This window comes from Bufo gargarizans, chromosome 11, assembly GCF_014858855.1.
Source record: "Bufo gargarizans isolate SCDJY-AF-19 chromosome 11, ASM1485885v1, whole genome shotgun sequence".
Lineage (NCBI taxonomy): Eukaryota > Metazoa > Chordata > Amphibia > Anura > Bufonidae > Bufo > Bufo gargarizans.
Genome location: NC_058090.1, coordinates 29,657,226 through 29,673,099, shown reverse-complemented (window position 1 = coordinate 29,673,099; position 15,874 = coordinate 29,657,226). Strand labels below are relative to the sequence as shown.

At 46.1% G+C, this 15,874-nt stretch overlaps 1 protein-coding gene across 2 annotated transcripts; it reads right to left on the bottom strand.

Annotated features, from left to right (window-relative positions):
- Positions 1-975: 975 nt before the first annotated feature.
- On the bottom strand, positions 976-14,507 carry SIVA1 (SIVA1 apoptosis inducing factor). Of its 2 annotated transcripts, none has more exons than XM_044272090.1 (4): positions 14,317-14,507; positions 12,092-12,256; positions 1,956-2,115; positions 976-1,152 (listed from the first exon to the last, which is right to left on the bottom strand). In XM_044272090.1, exons 1-4 carry the CDS (start codon positions 14,432-14,434, stop codon positions 1,095-1,097), a joined length of 501 nt encoding a protein of 166 aa, XP_044128025.1. In that variant the 5' UTR covers positions 14,435-14,507; the 3' UTR covers positions 976-1,094. The 2 variants fall into 2 exon arrangements, with proteins under 2 accessions (XP_044128025.1, XP_044128026.1); XM_044272091.1 differs by having other exon boundaries at positions 1,956-2,112; positions 14,317-14,506.
- Between the last annotated feature and the right edge of the window lie 1,367 nt (positions 14,508-15,874).

Genomic DNA, 15,874 nt, shown 5'->3' with positions numbered 1-15,874 from the left:
ACCAGACACAAACTCCCTGCGGATTCTTTCCGCCAGTAGTCACATTCTTCCCAGGGCTACCGTGTGCCAGGTACGAGGAGGTCTTCACTGTCTGGTCCTGTCAAAGTGCAGAGGGGGCGGCAGTTGCAGAGAGCAGAGCCTCTAGGTGTAATGGTAACGCCCCCGTTGCGCCTAGAGGCTCATTTGCATATATTAAAACATGGGACCAACACAGATGTCTTCAGCTGCCAAGTGCACATGTAACAGGTCAGCCAGTGTCATAGGTACCAAACTGCTGACAGATGCCCTTAAAAAAAAAAAAAAAAAAAAAAAATTTATTTACCAGTTTGAGTTCTGAACCTACATGTTAAGGCCTCTTTCACACCTTTTTCCCCGTCTACGGGCAGTTTTTTTGTGTTGCGTATACGGAACCATTCATTTCAATGGTTCAGCAAAAAAACAGAATGTACTCCGTATTTCCGTTTTGTTGAAAGATAGAACATGTCCTATTATTGCCCGCAAATCACGTTCCGTGGCTCCATTCAAGCCAATGGGTCTGCAAAAAAAAATAAAAATAAAAATAAAAAAAACTGAAGACCTACAGAAATGCATTCTTATGTCTTACGTATCCGTTCTGTTTTTTGCGGAACCATCTATTGAAAATGTTATGCCCAACCCAATTTTTTCTATGTAATTACTGTATATGCCATATAGAAAAACAGAACGGAAACACAATGGAAACAAAAAAAACGGAACGGACAACGAACAATTAAAACAGACTGCAAAACACTGAAAAAGCCACACGGTCGTGTGAAAGAGGCCTTAAGAAACAGCGATTCCCGTTTCAGACAGTAGGAAAGTCATGTAATTTGCTCCTTACAAACACTCAAATGCAGAGTCTCAGGCACCTGCAGACACAAGCACCACCGGCACCAGTTTCCTAATCACGCCAGTTTCTAGTCAGTGAAAAGCCTGAGGCGCCACCTAGTGGTCATTTTCATTATAAACTTTATTTCATTACTCGAATTTAGATATAAAATACATACAAAATATCAACATAAAATTACAGACATAAAACACAGACAACATGCAATCTGTAGGATGGCTTCCCCGGTTTACACTTCGTATACAGAACAAGCTGCGCAGAACGCTCGCTCTCCGAGATCTCCGTCACTGAAATAAGGAAATAGACATTTCAGGAACCTTCTGTGCCTCGGACAGGGAACACGTACACGCTGACAATGCCAGAACATCCATTAAAGGAATGTGTCACAGAAATTCTCCTGCCAGATAAGACCAGATAGTAACACTATTTTCTTCTAATGGTTTTTTATTTTCCAATTAGTTTTTTTTTTTTTACTGTTTCCTGAACATGATTCTGGGGGCGGCCATCTTGCCTGATCTTTTCTTAACAGCATTTAGAAAGTTGCTTTCCAGCAGCTCCATGGGCTATAGACACAATGGTCTGGAGGGGACCTCGATGACTTCTATGAGACCCGTGCAGAGGTCAGGAGGGAGTAGATAAGCTGCGATATCACCCATTGTGAATGCTGGATCCTGTCTTATCTATACACAGAGGTGATATCATTACAGGCAGAATTGTAATGACAGATAAGTAGATAACTGCAGTAAAGTGATCTGTACAGCCCATTATTTTTAGTGGCCAGTGGGAAAACTGCAGGATTTCATGGTTTTTGTTTAACTAGCGATATTGACATGGAAAAATAAATTTTTTAAAACTTTCAGTACTGTATCAATAAGATAGAGCTCGTCTAAGATGTAAGAGCAGAGGTCAGTCTAGGACAGGGGTAGGCAACCTCCGGCTCCCAGCTGTTGTGAAACTACAATTCCCAGCATGCTCCATTCATTTCTATGAGAGTTTTTAGAAGAGCAGAGCAAGTATGCATACTGGGAGTTGTAGTTTCACAACAGCTGGGAGCCGGAGGTTGCCTACCCCTGGTCTAGGAGATACTCACACAAGAACTGAACAACTGGAGCAAGTGACAGTAGAGCAACAAGAGCACGGCTTGCTGCAGCCTCTACAGATGTAGCGCTCACACTGTTTGCACGCCTCTTTCTCACCAACTGATCGTACACAGGAGGAGCACGCTCTGGATCCCTCCACCGGCTGCGCTGCTTGAAGAAAAGAGACAGACATCTGTGCACTTCCAAAATGAAAGTAATGAAAGTAGAATATGTCAACATATGTGTGGCTATAGGAGCATCTGTCAGCGGATTTGTAGCTATGACACTGGCTGACCTGTTACATGTGCGCTTGGCAGCTGATGGCATCTGTGTTGGTCCCATGTTCATACGTGCCCGCATTGCTGAGTTTTTTTGTTTTTTTTTTATTACATGCAAATGAGCCTCAAGGAGCAACAGGGGCGTTGTTATTACACCTAGAAGCTCTGCATCTGCTGCACTTTAACAGGACCAGGTATGATCACATTTACACTGCCTGGCCCTGTCAAAGTGCAGAGGGTGTGGCAGATGCAGAGAGAGCCGAGCCTCTAGGTGTAATGGCAACACCCCTGTTGCTCCTAGAGGCTCATTTGCATATAATTAAAAAAATAAAAACTCAGCAATGCGGACACATATGAACATGGGACCAATACAGATGCCATCAGCTGCCAAGCGCACATGGAACAGGTCAGCCAGTGTCATATTGCTCGGTCATGCAACTTGGCACCCAAGTTAATTTTACCTCCTTTTCTTTTCACAAATACAGCTTTCTTTTGGTGGTATTTGAAACCTGCTGAGATTTTTCGTTTTTCCGATATCAAAACAGACCGCAATTTTCTCCAAAAAAATGCATTTTTAACTTTTTCTGGTAAAATTGTTCAAATATAAATTAGATTTCTATACAAGTTTGTGTCAGAATGTCTTTGATAAAAATAAAATCCAATAAGTGTATATTTATTGGTTTGCGCAAAAGCTGTTTACAAACTATGGTACAAAAATGTGAATTTCCGCATTTTGAAGCAGCTCTGACTTTCTGAGCACCTGTCATGTTTCTTGAGGTGCTAGAATGCCAGGATAGTATAAATACCCCCCAAATTACCCCATTTTAGAAAGAAGACACCCCAAAGTATTTGTGGAGGGGCATGGTGAGTTCATGTAGGATTTCATTTTTTTTTCACAAGTTAGCAGAAAATGGCAGAGGGAAAAAAAATAAAATATAATAAAGTTTTTATTTCTGCTAACTTCTGGTAAAATCTCCCACAGACTCACCATGCCCCTCAGTGAATACCTTGGGGTGTCTACTTTCCGAAATGGGGTCATTAGTGGGGTGTGTTTACTGTTCTGGCATTTTGAGCGGGGCTAAATTGTGAGCAACCCTGTAAAGCCTAAAAAGGTACTCGTTGGATTTTTAGCCCCTTTGCGCAGTTAGGCTGCAAAAAAGTGTCACATGTGGCATCGCCGTACTCAGAAGTAGGGCAATGTGTTTTGGGGTGTATTTTTACATATACCCATGCTGGGTGAGAGGAATATCTGTAAATTGACAACTTTGTATTATAAAAAAAAAAAAAAAAAAAAAACACATTTACAGAGATATTTCTCTCACACAGGATGGGTATATGTAAAAATACACCCCAAAACACATTGCCCTACTTCTCTTGAGTACGGCGATACCACATGTGACACTTTTTTGCAGCCTAGGTGGGCAAAGGGGCCTAAATTTTTACCTTTTAGGAGGGCATTTTTAGACATATTTGGATTCCAGACTTTTTCTCATGCTTTAGGGCCCTAAAATGCCAGGGCAGTATAAATACCCCACAAGTGACCCCATTTTGAAAAGACACCCCCAAGGTATTCCGTGAGGGGCATGGCGAGTTCATAGAAGTTTTTTTTTTTTTTTGGCACAAGTTAGCGGAAAGTGATTTTATTTTTATTTCTTCTTACAAAGTCTCGTATTCTACTAACTTGTGACAAATAAAGTTTTACATAAACTCGCCGTGCCACTCATGGAATACCTTGGGGTGTCTTATTTCCAAAATGGGGTCACTTGTGGCATAGTTATACTGCCCTGGCATTTTAGGGCCCTAAAGCGTGAGAAGAAGTCTGGAATCCAAATATGTCTAAAAATGCCCTCCTAAAAAGGTACAGAAGTAGGGCAATGTATTTTAGGGTGTCTTTTCACACCAACTTTAAAAAAAAAAATGTTATACAAAGTTGTCAATTTACAGATATTTCTCTCACCCCCCCAGCATGGGTATATGTACACATGTGACACTTTTTGCAGCCAAGATGCGCAAAGGGGCCCAAATTCCAATGAGTACCTTTAGGATTTTACAGGGCATTTTTACGCATTCAGATTCCGTGAGGGGTATGGAGAGTTCATGTAAGATTTTATTTTTTTGGCACAAGTTAGTGGAATATGAGACTTTGTAAGAAAAAAAAAGAAAAAACGATTTCTGCTAACTTGTGGCAAAAAATAAAAAAATTCTATTAACTCGCCATGCCCCTCAAAAGTGATCTTCATAGCGCTGCACCGATTTTACTGTGTTTTTGCAGTGATCAGAAAAAATAAAATTATATATATATATATATATATATATATATATATATATATATATATATATATTTTATTTTTTCTGATCACTGCAAAAACACAGTAAAATCGGTGCAGCGCTATGAAGATCACTTTTGAGGGGCATGGCGAGTTAATAGAAGATTTTTTATATTTTTTGCCACAAGTTATATATATCTCTCTGTCACTGCGGTGGGGCAGACTGAACGCAAGTGTGCGCACGAGATCAGGCCTGATTGGACGAACACTGCGTTTTTTGTAGAGCCTAAGTTGACCCTAATGTACTGATCTAGATCTGATTGCGATCAGTCTTGATCACTTACAGATTCTATATAGTACTAGTGCTGATTAGTGACAGCGATGACGCTAATCAGCGACTGCGGTTCGGTGGGCTGGGAGCCAACTACCCAACAAGTAGCTAACTGGCAGGGATAAGGGACCCTTAGGCCCCATTCACACGTCCGCAATTCGGGGGGGGGGGGGGGGGTAGTGTAGTGTAGTGTGGAGCTACTTATTACAGAGCTGCCTGTGTCCTCTGGTGGTCGATCCAAGCAAAAGGGACCACCAGGTATATTAGACGCTGTTAAAACCTTTCTGATGTGATTTTATACCTTTTCTAATATACCTTTCTGATGTGATTTTTTTTAACATCTACAGCCTGCCAGCGAATGATTATCGCTGGCAGGCTGTAGTTTAACTTCTCAGCTGCGCCCCGCTGTGAACACGCGCATTCACTCGAAATCTCGGGTCTCACGAGATGACGCCAATAGGCGTCGCTGAGACCTGAGAGTGCCGCCGCACTGACGCCTTTCGGCGTTAGTGTGACGGCAAGAGGTTAAATGTGAAAATTGCTCTAAAAAGGAACATCTCTTACAACCCTAAGGCCTCTTTCACACGGGCGTCATGTTTTTTGCCCGGATAAGAGCCGAGTGCGTTGCGGGAAAATGCCCAATTTTCCCGCGCGAGTGCAAAACATTGTCATGCGTTTTGCACTCGCGTGAGAAAAATCACGCATGTTTGGTACCCAAACCCGAACTTCTTCACAGAAGTTCGGGCTTGGGATTGATGTTCTGAAGATTGTATTATTTTCCCTTTTAACATGGTTATAAAGGAAAATAATAGCTTTCTGACTACAGAACACATAGTATAATAGTGCTGGAAGGGTTAAAAAAAATAAAAGTTAACTCACCTTATCCTCTTGTTCGCGTAGTTCGTTCCCGGTCTGTTCTTTGCTAGCTGTGTGCTTGGGCTAAAGGACCTGTGGTGATGTCAGATCACATGGTCCATCACCATGGTGATGAGCATGTGATCTGCCGTCAAAGGTCATTCAGCCCAAGCCCACAGCTAGCAAAGAACAGACCGGGAACGAACTACGCGAACAAGAGGATAAGGTGAGTTAACTTATTTTTTTAACCCTTCCAGCACTATTATACTATGTATTCTGTAGAAATGAATGGGTCAGGATTCAGTGCGGGTGCAATGCGTTCAACCCGCGCGGAATACTCGCTCGTGTGAAAAGGGCTAACAAATGTATTGTCCATTTCATGGCAAGACTGACTCAACAGTACAGCTGGGTTTCCATGCAGATACATCGAGGCAGTTATGTGCCATGGTTTCTCAGCAAGAACAGGTAAATCCAGTTTATATGTGCTCTAGTTGAACAGCCTAAGAAATTGCTGCAATTTGTTGAAAACCACTACAGTTGGTCGCTATGTGGACATCTACCATAAGAGACAAGTGGCTTGTACGAGGTTAAAGGGGTTTTCCCCCCCCATCATAAACACTGGGCGCATACCGCTAGGATGTGCCCCCACTGTTTGATAGGTGCGAGTCACACCTCTGGGACCCGCACCCATCATGTAAATTCAGCCATGCGCGGCTGCCCTCCATTTATTTCTATGGGGCTGCCGAAAATAGCTATTGCACACTCATTGATTTCTACGGGGATTCTGAGCTGAGCCCTGCACTTATCAGACAATGAGGGCACATCCTAGTGATACGCTCCCATTGTCTGAGATGGGAACATCCCTTTAAGGCCCCTTTCACAACTAGGTGAACGCATTGCACCCGCACTGAATCCGGACCCATTCACTTTAATGGGACTGTTCAGATGAGCGGTGATTTTCACGCATCACTTGTGCGTTGCGTGAATAAAAAAATTGAAAAAAACGCTGCATGCTCTATATTCTAAGTTTTTCATGCAACGTAGGCCCCATAGAAATGGAGTTGCTTGAAAATCCCAAACATCCGCAAGCATGTGTGGATGCAGTGCGATTTTCATGCATGGTTGCTAGGAGAGGATGTTAGTAAATTGATAAAAGTCAACTTACTGTATTTTCCCTTATGACATGGTTAAAAAGGAAAATAGCATTCTTAATACAGAATGCTTAGTAAAACCGGCCGCCGGCATAGTCTTCTTTCAGGACTTGCAAAAGGACCTTTGATTTTGCAAGATTTCTATCTTCATTCAGCAGGACCTGCGCTGATGTCACAGCGCTCACCACGTGATGAGTGCAATTACGACAAAGGTCCTTTTACAGGTTTCTTAACCTCTCAAGCCACATTTTAGTAAGCATTCTGTATTAAGAATGCTATTATTTTTCATTATAACCATGCTATAAGGGAAAATAAAATATACAGAACACCTAACCCAAACTTCAGTGAAGAAGTCCAGGTTCGGGTCTAGGTACCATAGTCTGTTTTTTCTCACGCACGTGCAAAACGTATTGCACTCGCATAAAAAAATAAATAAAAAAAAAGGGAACATTGGAACGCAATCATTCAAAACTGACTGCAATTACGTGCCTACTCGCACGGTTTTCCCGCAATGCATATGCGATGCATCCAGAGCAAATCCGGGACGCCCGTGTGAAGGAGGCCTAAATGACAACCCCTTTGCTTACCTGAAAGCAGGCAGGTCTAGCATCTCTATCCTCAGCAATCATTACTGGGGGAAGCCTAGACTAGCCAGACATTGCTCCAGGGGTATGTAATACACAGACCAGCCACCAGAATGGCAGCTTTGGGCTCCCTTCTATCAAGTTCATGTCACACGGACAGAGGCCGTCTCCTTGAGACAAACTGTTTAATAAATCATTATCCTTCCTCATTCCAAGTAAAAACATTTTTTTTATATACAGGTCCTTCTCAAAAAATTTGCATATTGTGATAAAGTTCATTATTTTCTGTAATGTACTGATAAACATTAGACTTTCATATATTTTAGATTCATTACACACAACTGAAGTAGTTCAAGCCTTTTATTGTTTTAATATTGATGATTTTGGCATACAGCTCATGAAAACCCAAAATTCCTATCTCAAAAAATTAGCATATCATGAAAAGGTTCTCTAAACGAGCTATTAACCTAATCATCTGAATCAACTAATTAACTCTAAACACCTGCAAAATATTCCTGAGGCTTTTAAAAACTCCCAGCCTGGTTCATTACTCCAAACCGCAATCATGGGTAAGACTGCCGACCTGACTGCTGTCCAGAAGGCCATCATTGACACCCTCAAGCAAGAGGGTAAGACACAAAGACATTTCTGAAGGAATAGGCTGTTCCCAGAGTGCTGTATCAAGGCACCTCAGCGGGTAGTCGGTGGGAAGGAAAAAGTGTGGCAGAAAACGCTGCACAACGAGAAGAGGTGACCGGACCCTGAGGAAGATTGTGGAGAAGGACCGATTCCAGACCTTGGGGGACCTGCGGAAGCAGTGGACTGAGTCTGGAGTAGAAACATCCAGAGCCACCGTGTACAGGCGTGTGCAGGAAATGGGCTACAGGGGCCGCATTCCCCAGAAACAGCGGCAGAAGCGCCTGACCTGGGCTACAGAGAAGCAGCACTGGACTGTTGCATGTCATTCGGAAATCAAGGTGCCAGAGTCTGGAGGAAGACTGGGGAGAGGGAAATGCCATAATGCCTGAAGTCCAGTGTCAAGTACCCACAGTCAGTGATGGTCTGGGGTGCCATGTCAGCTGCTGGTGTTGGTCCACTGTGTTTTATCAAGGGCAGGGTCAATGCAGCTAGCTATCAGGAGATTTTGGAGCACTTCATGCTTCCATCTGCTGAAAAGCTTTATGGAGATGAAGATGTCATTTTTCAGCACGACCTGGCACCTGCTCACAGTGCCAACACCACTGGTAAATGGTTTACTGACCATGGTATTACTGTGCTCAATTGGCCTGCCAACTCTCCTGACCTGAACCCCATAGAGAATCTGTGGGATATTGGGAAGAGAAAGTTGAGAGACACAAGACCCAACACTCTGGATGAGCTTAAGGCCGCTATCGAAGCCTGGGCCTCCATAACACCTCAGCAGTGCCACAGGCTGATTGCCTCCATGCCACGCCGCATTGAAGCATCCTGGGCCTCCATAACACCTCAGCAGTGCCACAGGCCGATTGCCTCCATGCCACGCCGCATTGAAGCATCCTGGGCCTCCATGACACCTCAGCAGTGCCACAGGCTGATTGCCTCCATGCCACGCCGCATTGAAGCAGTCATTTCTGCAAAAGGAATCCCGACCAAGTATTGAGGGCATAACTGAACATAATTATTTGAAGGTTGACTTTTTTATTAAAAACACTTTTCTTTTATTGGTCGGATGAAATATGCTAATTATTTGAGATAGGAAATTTGGGTTTTCATGAGCTGTATGCCAAAATCATCAATATTAAAACAATAAAAGGCTTGAACTACTTTAGTTGGTGTGTAATGAATCTAAAATATATGAAAGTCTAATGTTTATCAGTACATTACAGAAAATAATGAACTTTATCACAATATGCTAATTTTTTGAGAAGGACCTGTATAATTATACCTTTTAAAATGACCCCAGCACAGTGCATCATCCACAGTACATCCCAGTAGAGACACAGACCAGGTGGGAGCGTGACACCGACTCAGAGGCGCTCTCGGCCTGCAGGCACGTGTTCCCACCACGCACTCTGTCTCCTATTTCTCCTTGTGGTCAACTTTCCTCCTCTGTTCCAGCAGCATCTAAGTGTGTTTTGGCACTAAAAGTCTTAGGTGCTCCTGCAGAAGAGGTGGAACGCTCCCTCCTTTGACCTGTCATCCTATTGTTGGGATCAAACCGATTTTTTAGCTGCGCCACAAGACCGCACCAATGCATGGCTTCCTTTCAAGGTGTCCCCCAGTGCCCTCCATCCAAGAAAGAAAATTCCATGTGTGCAGTTCCCACGACTGCAATGCAGTTAATCCTGCTCTGGTCAAAATAAAAAAATAATCCGGATTTGGCTACATGCACACGAACGTTGTTTGTTTTGCGGTCCACAAAACACAGATGGCATCCGTGTGCATTCCGCAATTTGCGGAACGGCACAGACAGCCATTGATATAACTGCCTATTATTGTCCACAAAACGGACAGGTTATATTTTTTTTGCGGGGCCACGGAACAGAGAAACAGATGCGGACAGCACACGGAGTGCTGTCCGCATTTTTTGCAGCCCCATTGAAGTGAATGGGTCTGCATCAAAGCCGCCAAAACTGCGGCTCAGATGCGGACCAAAACAACGTCCGTGTGCATGAGGCCTAGTATTGTAAGAAACCAAACTGGTGTCTGCACAGGACCAGCAAGACCTTTTCTGTTCACTGACAGCAAGCATTGGCAAGAAAGTTGGGAGAACATGTTACATAAAAAATAAAAGATTCTTTATTTACAGAAGGTGTAGGCACCAATTACTAGGGCAATCAGTTACCCCAAGGCATCATTTACAAAAATAAACCATGTGGTAGATAGGAGATTGAGACCAGTCATTTTTTCCCACACATTTGGGTCTTTTTGCAGTCCCATTTTCCTCCATTACAGAGTAGCAGATATGGAGCAAACTGGAAAACCTTCATGGCAATATAATAATCCAGAAAGAACAGGATTGGCAAATTACCAATCAAGTCAGGCACTTTGATTTCTCTTTGGAATCAGAACATCAATAGATTTGCTTGCTGTCAATGAATTATGCATCAGTTGATAAATGCGTCACAGCTGAGGCAGTGCTATGCAGTCTATACAATCCTCTGAGTTACACAGCCAGGACCCGACTGATTAGCACCTGAAGTCCAGAGGATTGACCAGACAGAACCATCGCACCTCCTGTGAGAGCTATAAGGCTTCATGCACATGACTTGGATTGGTCATTGTGTGCTAGTCACATAGCACTGATCCATTCATTTCAATAGGAGCAGTCACACATCCGTCATTTTTGCGGATCCGTGCAGACGATCTGCAAAGTATAGTCCTATTCTGGTCCATACTGCGGATAAGGAGTAGCCATTTCTACTGTAGAGAGCGAGAGGGAAAAAAACTAAATAAAAAAAATGGAATGCACATAGAAGGTCTCCGTGTACTGAGGACTGAAAACACGGATATGGTCGCGTGCATGAAGCCTAAGGCCCCTGTTCCATGTCTGTGTCCGTTATAAGATAATGAGTGGTTTAGCCGTTAAGAATCCAGGTTTGGTCCGGGCATCCGTGTTGGGCCCCTTTGTGTATTATCTGTATTCCACATACACTGCTAGCCTGAAGATTAATTTTCCAGAGCCTCCTACCAACAGTTCATGAAAAAACAGACGCCACAGACTTCAATGGGTGCGTTTGGTTGGTGTCACATAGTGCATGTCTCCTGGGAGAAACGACTGATGTGTAAATGAACACATTAAAATCAAGGAGTATGTGTGCCGTCCATGGAGAACAGACAGCACATGGCCGTGATTCACCAACGTGTGAAGGAGGCCTTAAAAGGAGTATTCCAACTGTTCATTATCCCTACTGCTGAGACCCCCAAAGATCACGAAAAGGGGAGCCCTGTAGTCCCCTGCAACAAACCAGAGCAGTCAGTCGTTCTATTCATTTTTATGGGAGTTCCAGAGATAGCTGATCGCTGTATTCGGCTATCTCAGGAGCTCCAATAGACAAAGTCCGCCCGCATGCCCGTCCATCTCAGGGGGCTGCAGGACCCTCGTTCGAATGATTGGTGGGGGTCCCAGCGGTAGGACCCCACAGATCTAATTATCCCCTATTAAAATTACCAGAACACCCCTTTAAGGAGAGGTCGGATTTGCAGTGCAAATTACACTTAGATTGGGTATCGAAAACGACATCTGCAGATAGTAGAAGAGTTCTGCACAGGAAAAGCCACAACATGCCCATCGTTTTGCAGAAATTGTGAAATCTGCTGCAAAAATCAACGTGCAACACAAGCGGATTGTGCAGAAGAATTGCAGAGAGATCGTTCACATAACTGACCATTCTGCCCGACATTGAGTATGGGCAGTTTGGGGGTCTGTTTTGAATGTCAGAGTGTTTCCATTCACCACCAGCAAGCAGAGAGCTCGAAACAGCGAGGAACTAAAACAAAATAGGTTAGAAAGTTGCAGAACCTTCCAGTAAAACTACCCTTAAGTCAAGGGATCATTGTTCATAGTTGTGCGACATACGGTAAAGTGCGTTGTGTGTAATAAGTCACCCAAGAACCACGTGCCCCAAGCAGTCTTGTATGTGACGGCGAATCGTAGGTGACAATGACATGTGCGACACTCAGGGGCTCCAGTGCGCCTTACATGTCCGCGACGATCTGTGCAGCTTTCCATCTTGTCCAATGGTGGTCTGCCCCGTCAGTAGCTCGTGCACTGGGGGCTCCTCCTCTGGATTACCATTCTTATTCTGGTTCCCTTGGTTTCCCATAATGGCCTTCGCTCCACTGAACAGGAGTTTTTTGGTCCTTTCTGAAATAAAGAATACCAGTTATCAGCATGACTTGGGATAACTGATCGGGGGTCTGACTGCTGGGAATCTCCCATTCTGATGCAGCAGGTCAGACACGCGCCCTGCAGTGCAATTCATTCTCTATACGACCCTTGTACGCTGCCATCTCATCCTGTCCTAATGGAGCAGCAGGCCTCATGCCCGACCCGCCTCTCCATTAGACTGGAGGAAATTAGACCCCCGTTCTTGAGATTGGCGGTGGTCCCACCTCTCCAGACCCTCCACAGATCAGTTAGTTACCCCCTATCCTTTGGATAGAGGATAACTTCTAAACTTGGCAAAACCCTCAGGTGCAGCTCAGGAGATACTGGTTCTGCAGTGCCAGCACAGGTCCTTCCAAAAACTACAAGCGCCAGCAGAGCCCTCATACACCCACGCGGAACTACAAGCGCCAGCAGAGCCCTCATACACCCACGCGGAACTACAAGCGCCAGCAGAGCCCTCATACACCCACGCGGAACTACAAGCGCCAGCAGAGCCCTCATACACCCACGCGGAACTACAAGCGCCAGCAGAGCCCTCATACACCCACGCGGAACTACAAGCGCCAGCAGAGCCCTCATACACCCACGCGGAACTACAAGCGCCAGCAGAGCCCTCATACACCCACGCGGAACTACAAGCGCCAGCAGAGCCCTCATACACCCACGCGGAACTACAAGCGCCAGCAGAGCCCTCATACACACACGCGGAACTACAAGCGCCAGCAGAGCCCTCATACAGACACACGGAACTACAAGCGCCAGCAGAGCCCTCATACAGACACACGGAACTACAAGCGCCAGCAGAGCCCTCATACAGACACACGGAACTACAAGCGCCAGCAGAGCCCTCATACAGACACACAGAACTACAAGCGCCAGCAGAGCCCTCATACACACACAGAACTACAAGCGCCAGCAGAGCCCTCATACACCCACGCGGAACTACAAGCGCCAGCAGAGCCCTCATACACCCACACGGAACTACAAGCGCCAGCAGAGCCCTCATACACACACACGGAACTACAAGCGCCAGCAGAGCCCTCATACAGACACACAGAACTACAAGCGCCAGCAGAGCCCTCATACACACACAGAACTACAAGCACCAGCAGAGCCCTCATACACCCACACGGAACTACAAGCGCCAGCAGAGCCCTCATACACACACACGGAACTACAAGCGCCAGCAGAGCCCTCATACACACACACGGAACTAAAAGCGCCAGCAGAGCCCTCATACACCCACGCGGAACTACAAGCGCCAGCAGAGCCCTCATACACCCATGCGGAACTACAAGCGCCAGCAGAGCCCTCATACACCCACGCGGAACTACAAGCGCCAGCAGAGCCCTCATACAGACACACAGAACTACAAGCGCCAGCAGAGCCCTCATACAGACACACAGAACTACAAGCGCCAGCAGAGCCCTCATACACACACACGGAACTACAAGCGCCAGCAGAGCCCTCATACACACACACGGAACTACAAGCGCCAGCAGAGCCCTCATACACACACACGGAACTACAAGCGCCAGCAGAGCCCTCATACACCCACACGGAACTACAAGCGCCAGCAGAGCCCTCATACACCCATGCGGAACTACAAGCGCCAGCAGAGCCCTCATACACCCACGCGGAACTACAAGCGCCAGCAGAGCCCTCATACAGACACACAGAACTACAAGCGCCAGCAGAGCCCTCATACAGACACACAGAACTACAAGCGCCAGCAGAGCCCTCATACAGACACACAGAACTACAAGCGCCAGCAGAGCCCTCATACAGACACACAGAACTACAAGCGCCAGCAGAGCCCTCATACACACACACAGAACTACAAGCGCCAGCAGAGCCCGCATATACACACAGAACTACAAGCACCAGCAGAGCCCTCATATACACACAGAACTACAAGCACCAGCAGAGCCCTCATATACACGCAGAACTACAAGCACCAGCAGAGCCCTCTCCAGCTACGTTAGAACTAGCAGCACACGGGGGTGAACCATGAGACTGCAGCAGGCCTCTCTCACCAAAGATCTCCCGCTTCAGGCTCTCTCCACACACGCCCTGGATGAGCTCCTTCTGCCCTACGTGTGTCTTCAGCTGCGGCGGGGCAAGGCTGTCGAAGGGGTAAGAGCGCTTAGGCATTTCTGCAGCAGTACCGCGGGCCTCAGCAGAAAAGGAAACGCGCCAAATTCTAACACTCTAACGCGCATGCGTAGCCGCGCTTATCTGTGTCACTTACGGACTACGCCAGGCGTTCCACCAATGAGAAGTGACCGTCACTTCCGGAATCTGGCACCTGATTGGCTGCCGAACTGGTAAGCGTGAGAAGTGTTTATGTGTACAGTTCCGGCGGCTGCCGCTGGGTGGTGCTAGTCGCTGCTTGGCTGCTGTAGCTGGCGCTGCCATGGCAACCCTCGCCGGGAATTGCATGCTTCAGCTTAGTGCACCGTACACATACCCGGTAGCCGTGTGTTCGATTTGAGCCGTAACTGGAAGCGCAGGAGAGAATTTACATGCGGGATTTTGTCTCAATGGACAATGTTCTAAACAGTGAAATAAAGTAATGTATGTGTATAATAAGCACAGTGCGTGGTATCATGGTAGCGGAGCTGATTGACAGAGTGAATCCTGTTAGTGCACAGGGAGGAATCTGTCAATCCGCAGCAGGCTGGAGAGAGTGGGAGCGTGCATATCCGGAATATGTGAACATCCCACTTAATTCAGCACAAATCAAATTTCTTGGCGAATTAAATTTTTCAAAACGGCTCATCTCTACTTAAAGGGAGTCTGTCAGCACATTTACCCCTTTTTAACAGTTCCCATAGCAACACAGATGATTAACACGGTACCTTTATATGCTTTTGTGGACTTGTAAAACTGCCAAAAATGAACTTTGATGCATATGTAAATGAGGGTTCGCAAGTGCCCAGGGCGGCGGCCACCGCGTTGGTGCCCAGGCAGCTCTGCCTCTTCGGCTCTTATCCCCGCCCAGCCTCCTCCTCCTCTGCCCGCCCATCTGTTTTCTCTCCCCCTCAGCGAGATCCCGGGCCTACGCGATGACTTCCTTGGCCGGGGCATACGCACTGCGATGCCCATTGCTGGCACGGCATCGCAGTAGCTTATGCGCATGCCCCGACCAAGGAAGTCATCGCGTAGGCCGGGATCTCGCTGAGGGGGAGAGACAACAGATGGGCGGGCAGAGGAAGAGGCTGGCATGGCCCTGGGCACTTGCGAGCCCTCATTTACATATGCATAAAAGTTTGTTTTTGGCAGTTTTACAAGTCCACAAAAGCATATAAAGGTACAGTTTTAATCATCTGTGTTACGGCTACAGCGCTAGGGGTAAATGTGCTGACAGACTCCCTTTAAATACAGGATCCGTTTTTTTATATTTTGTTTTCTGTTCTTCGGACTGATCAGAACAGAAAATGTAACGGTGATGTGAACGCGGCCATAGTGACAACAGCTGTTCAAGTGACTTGTTCTAAAGAGTGGGGGGGCCCAGTGTTGAGCAGTGAGATTTAAAGAGGTCCTGACACAGGCCAAAAATCCTGAAGACTTGCCGCAAGGCCGGATCCGGAA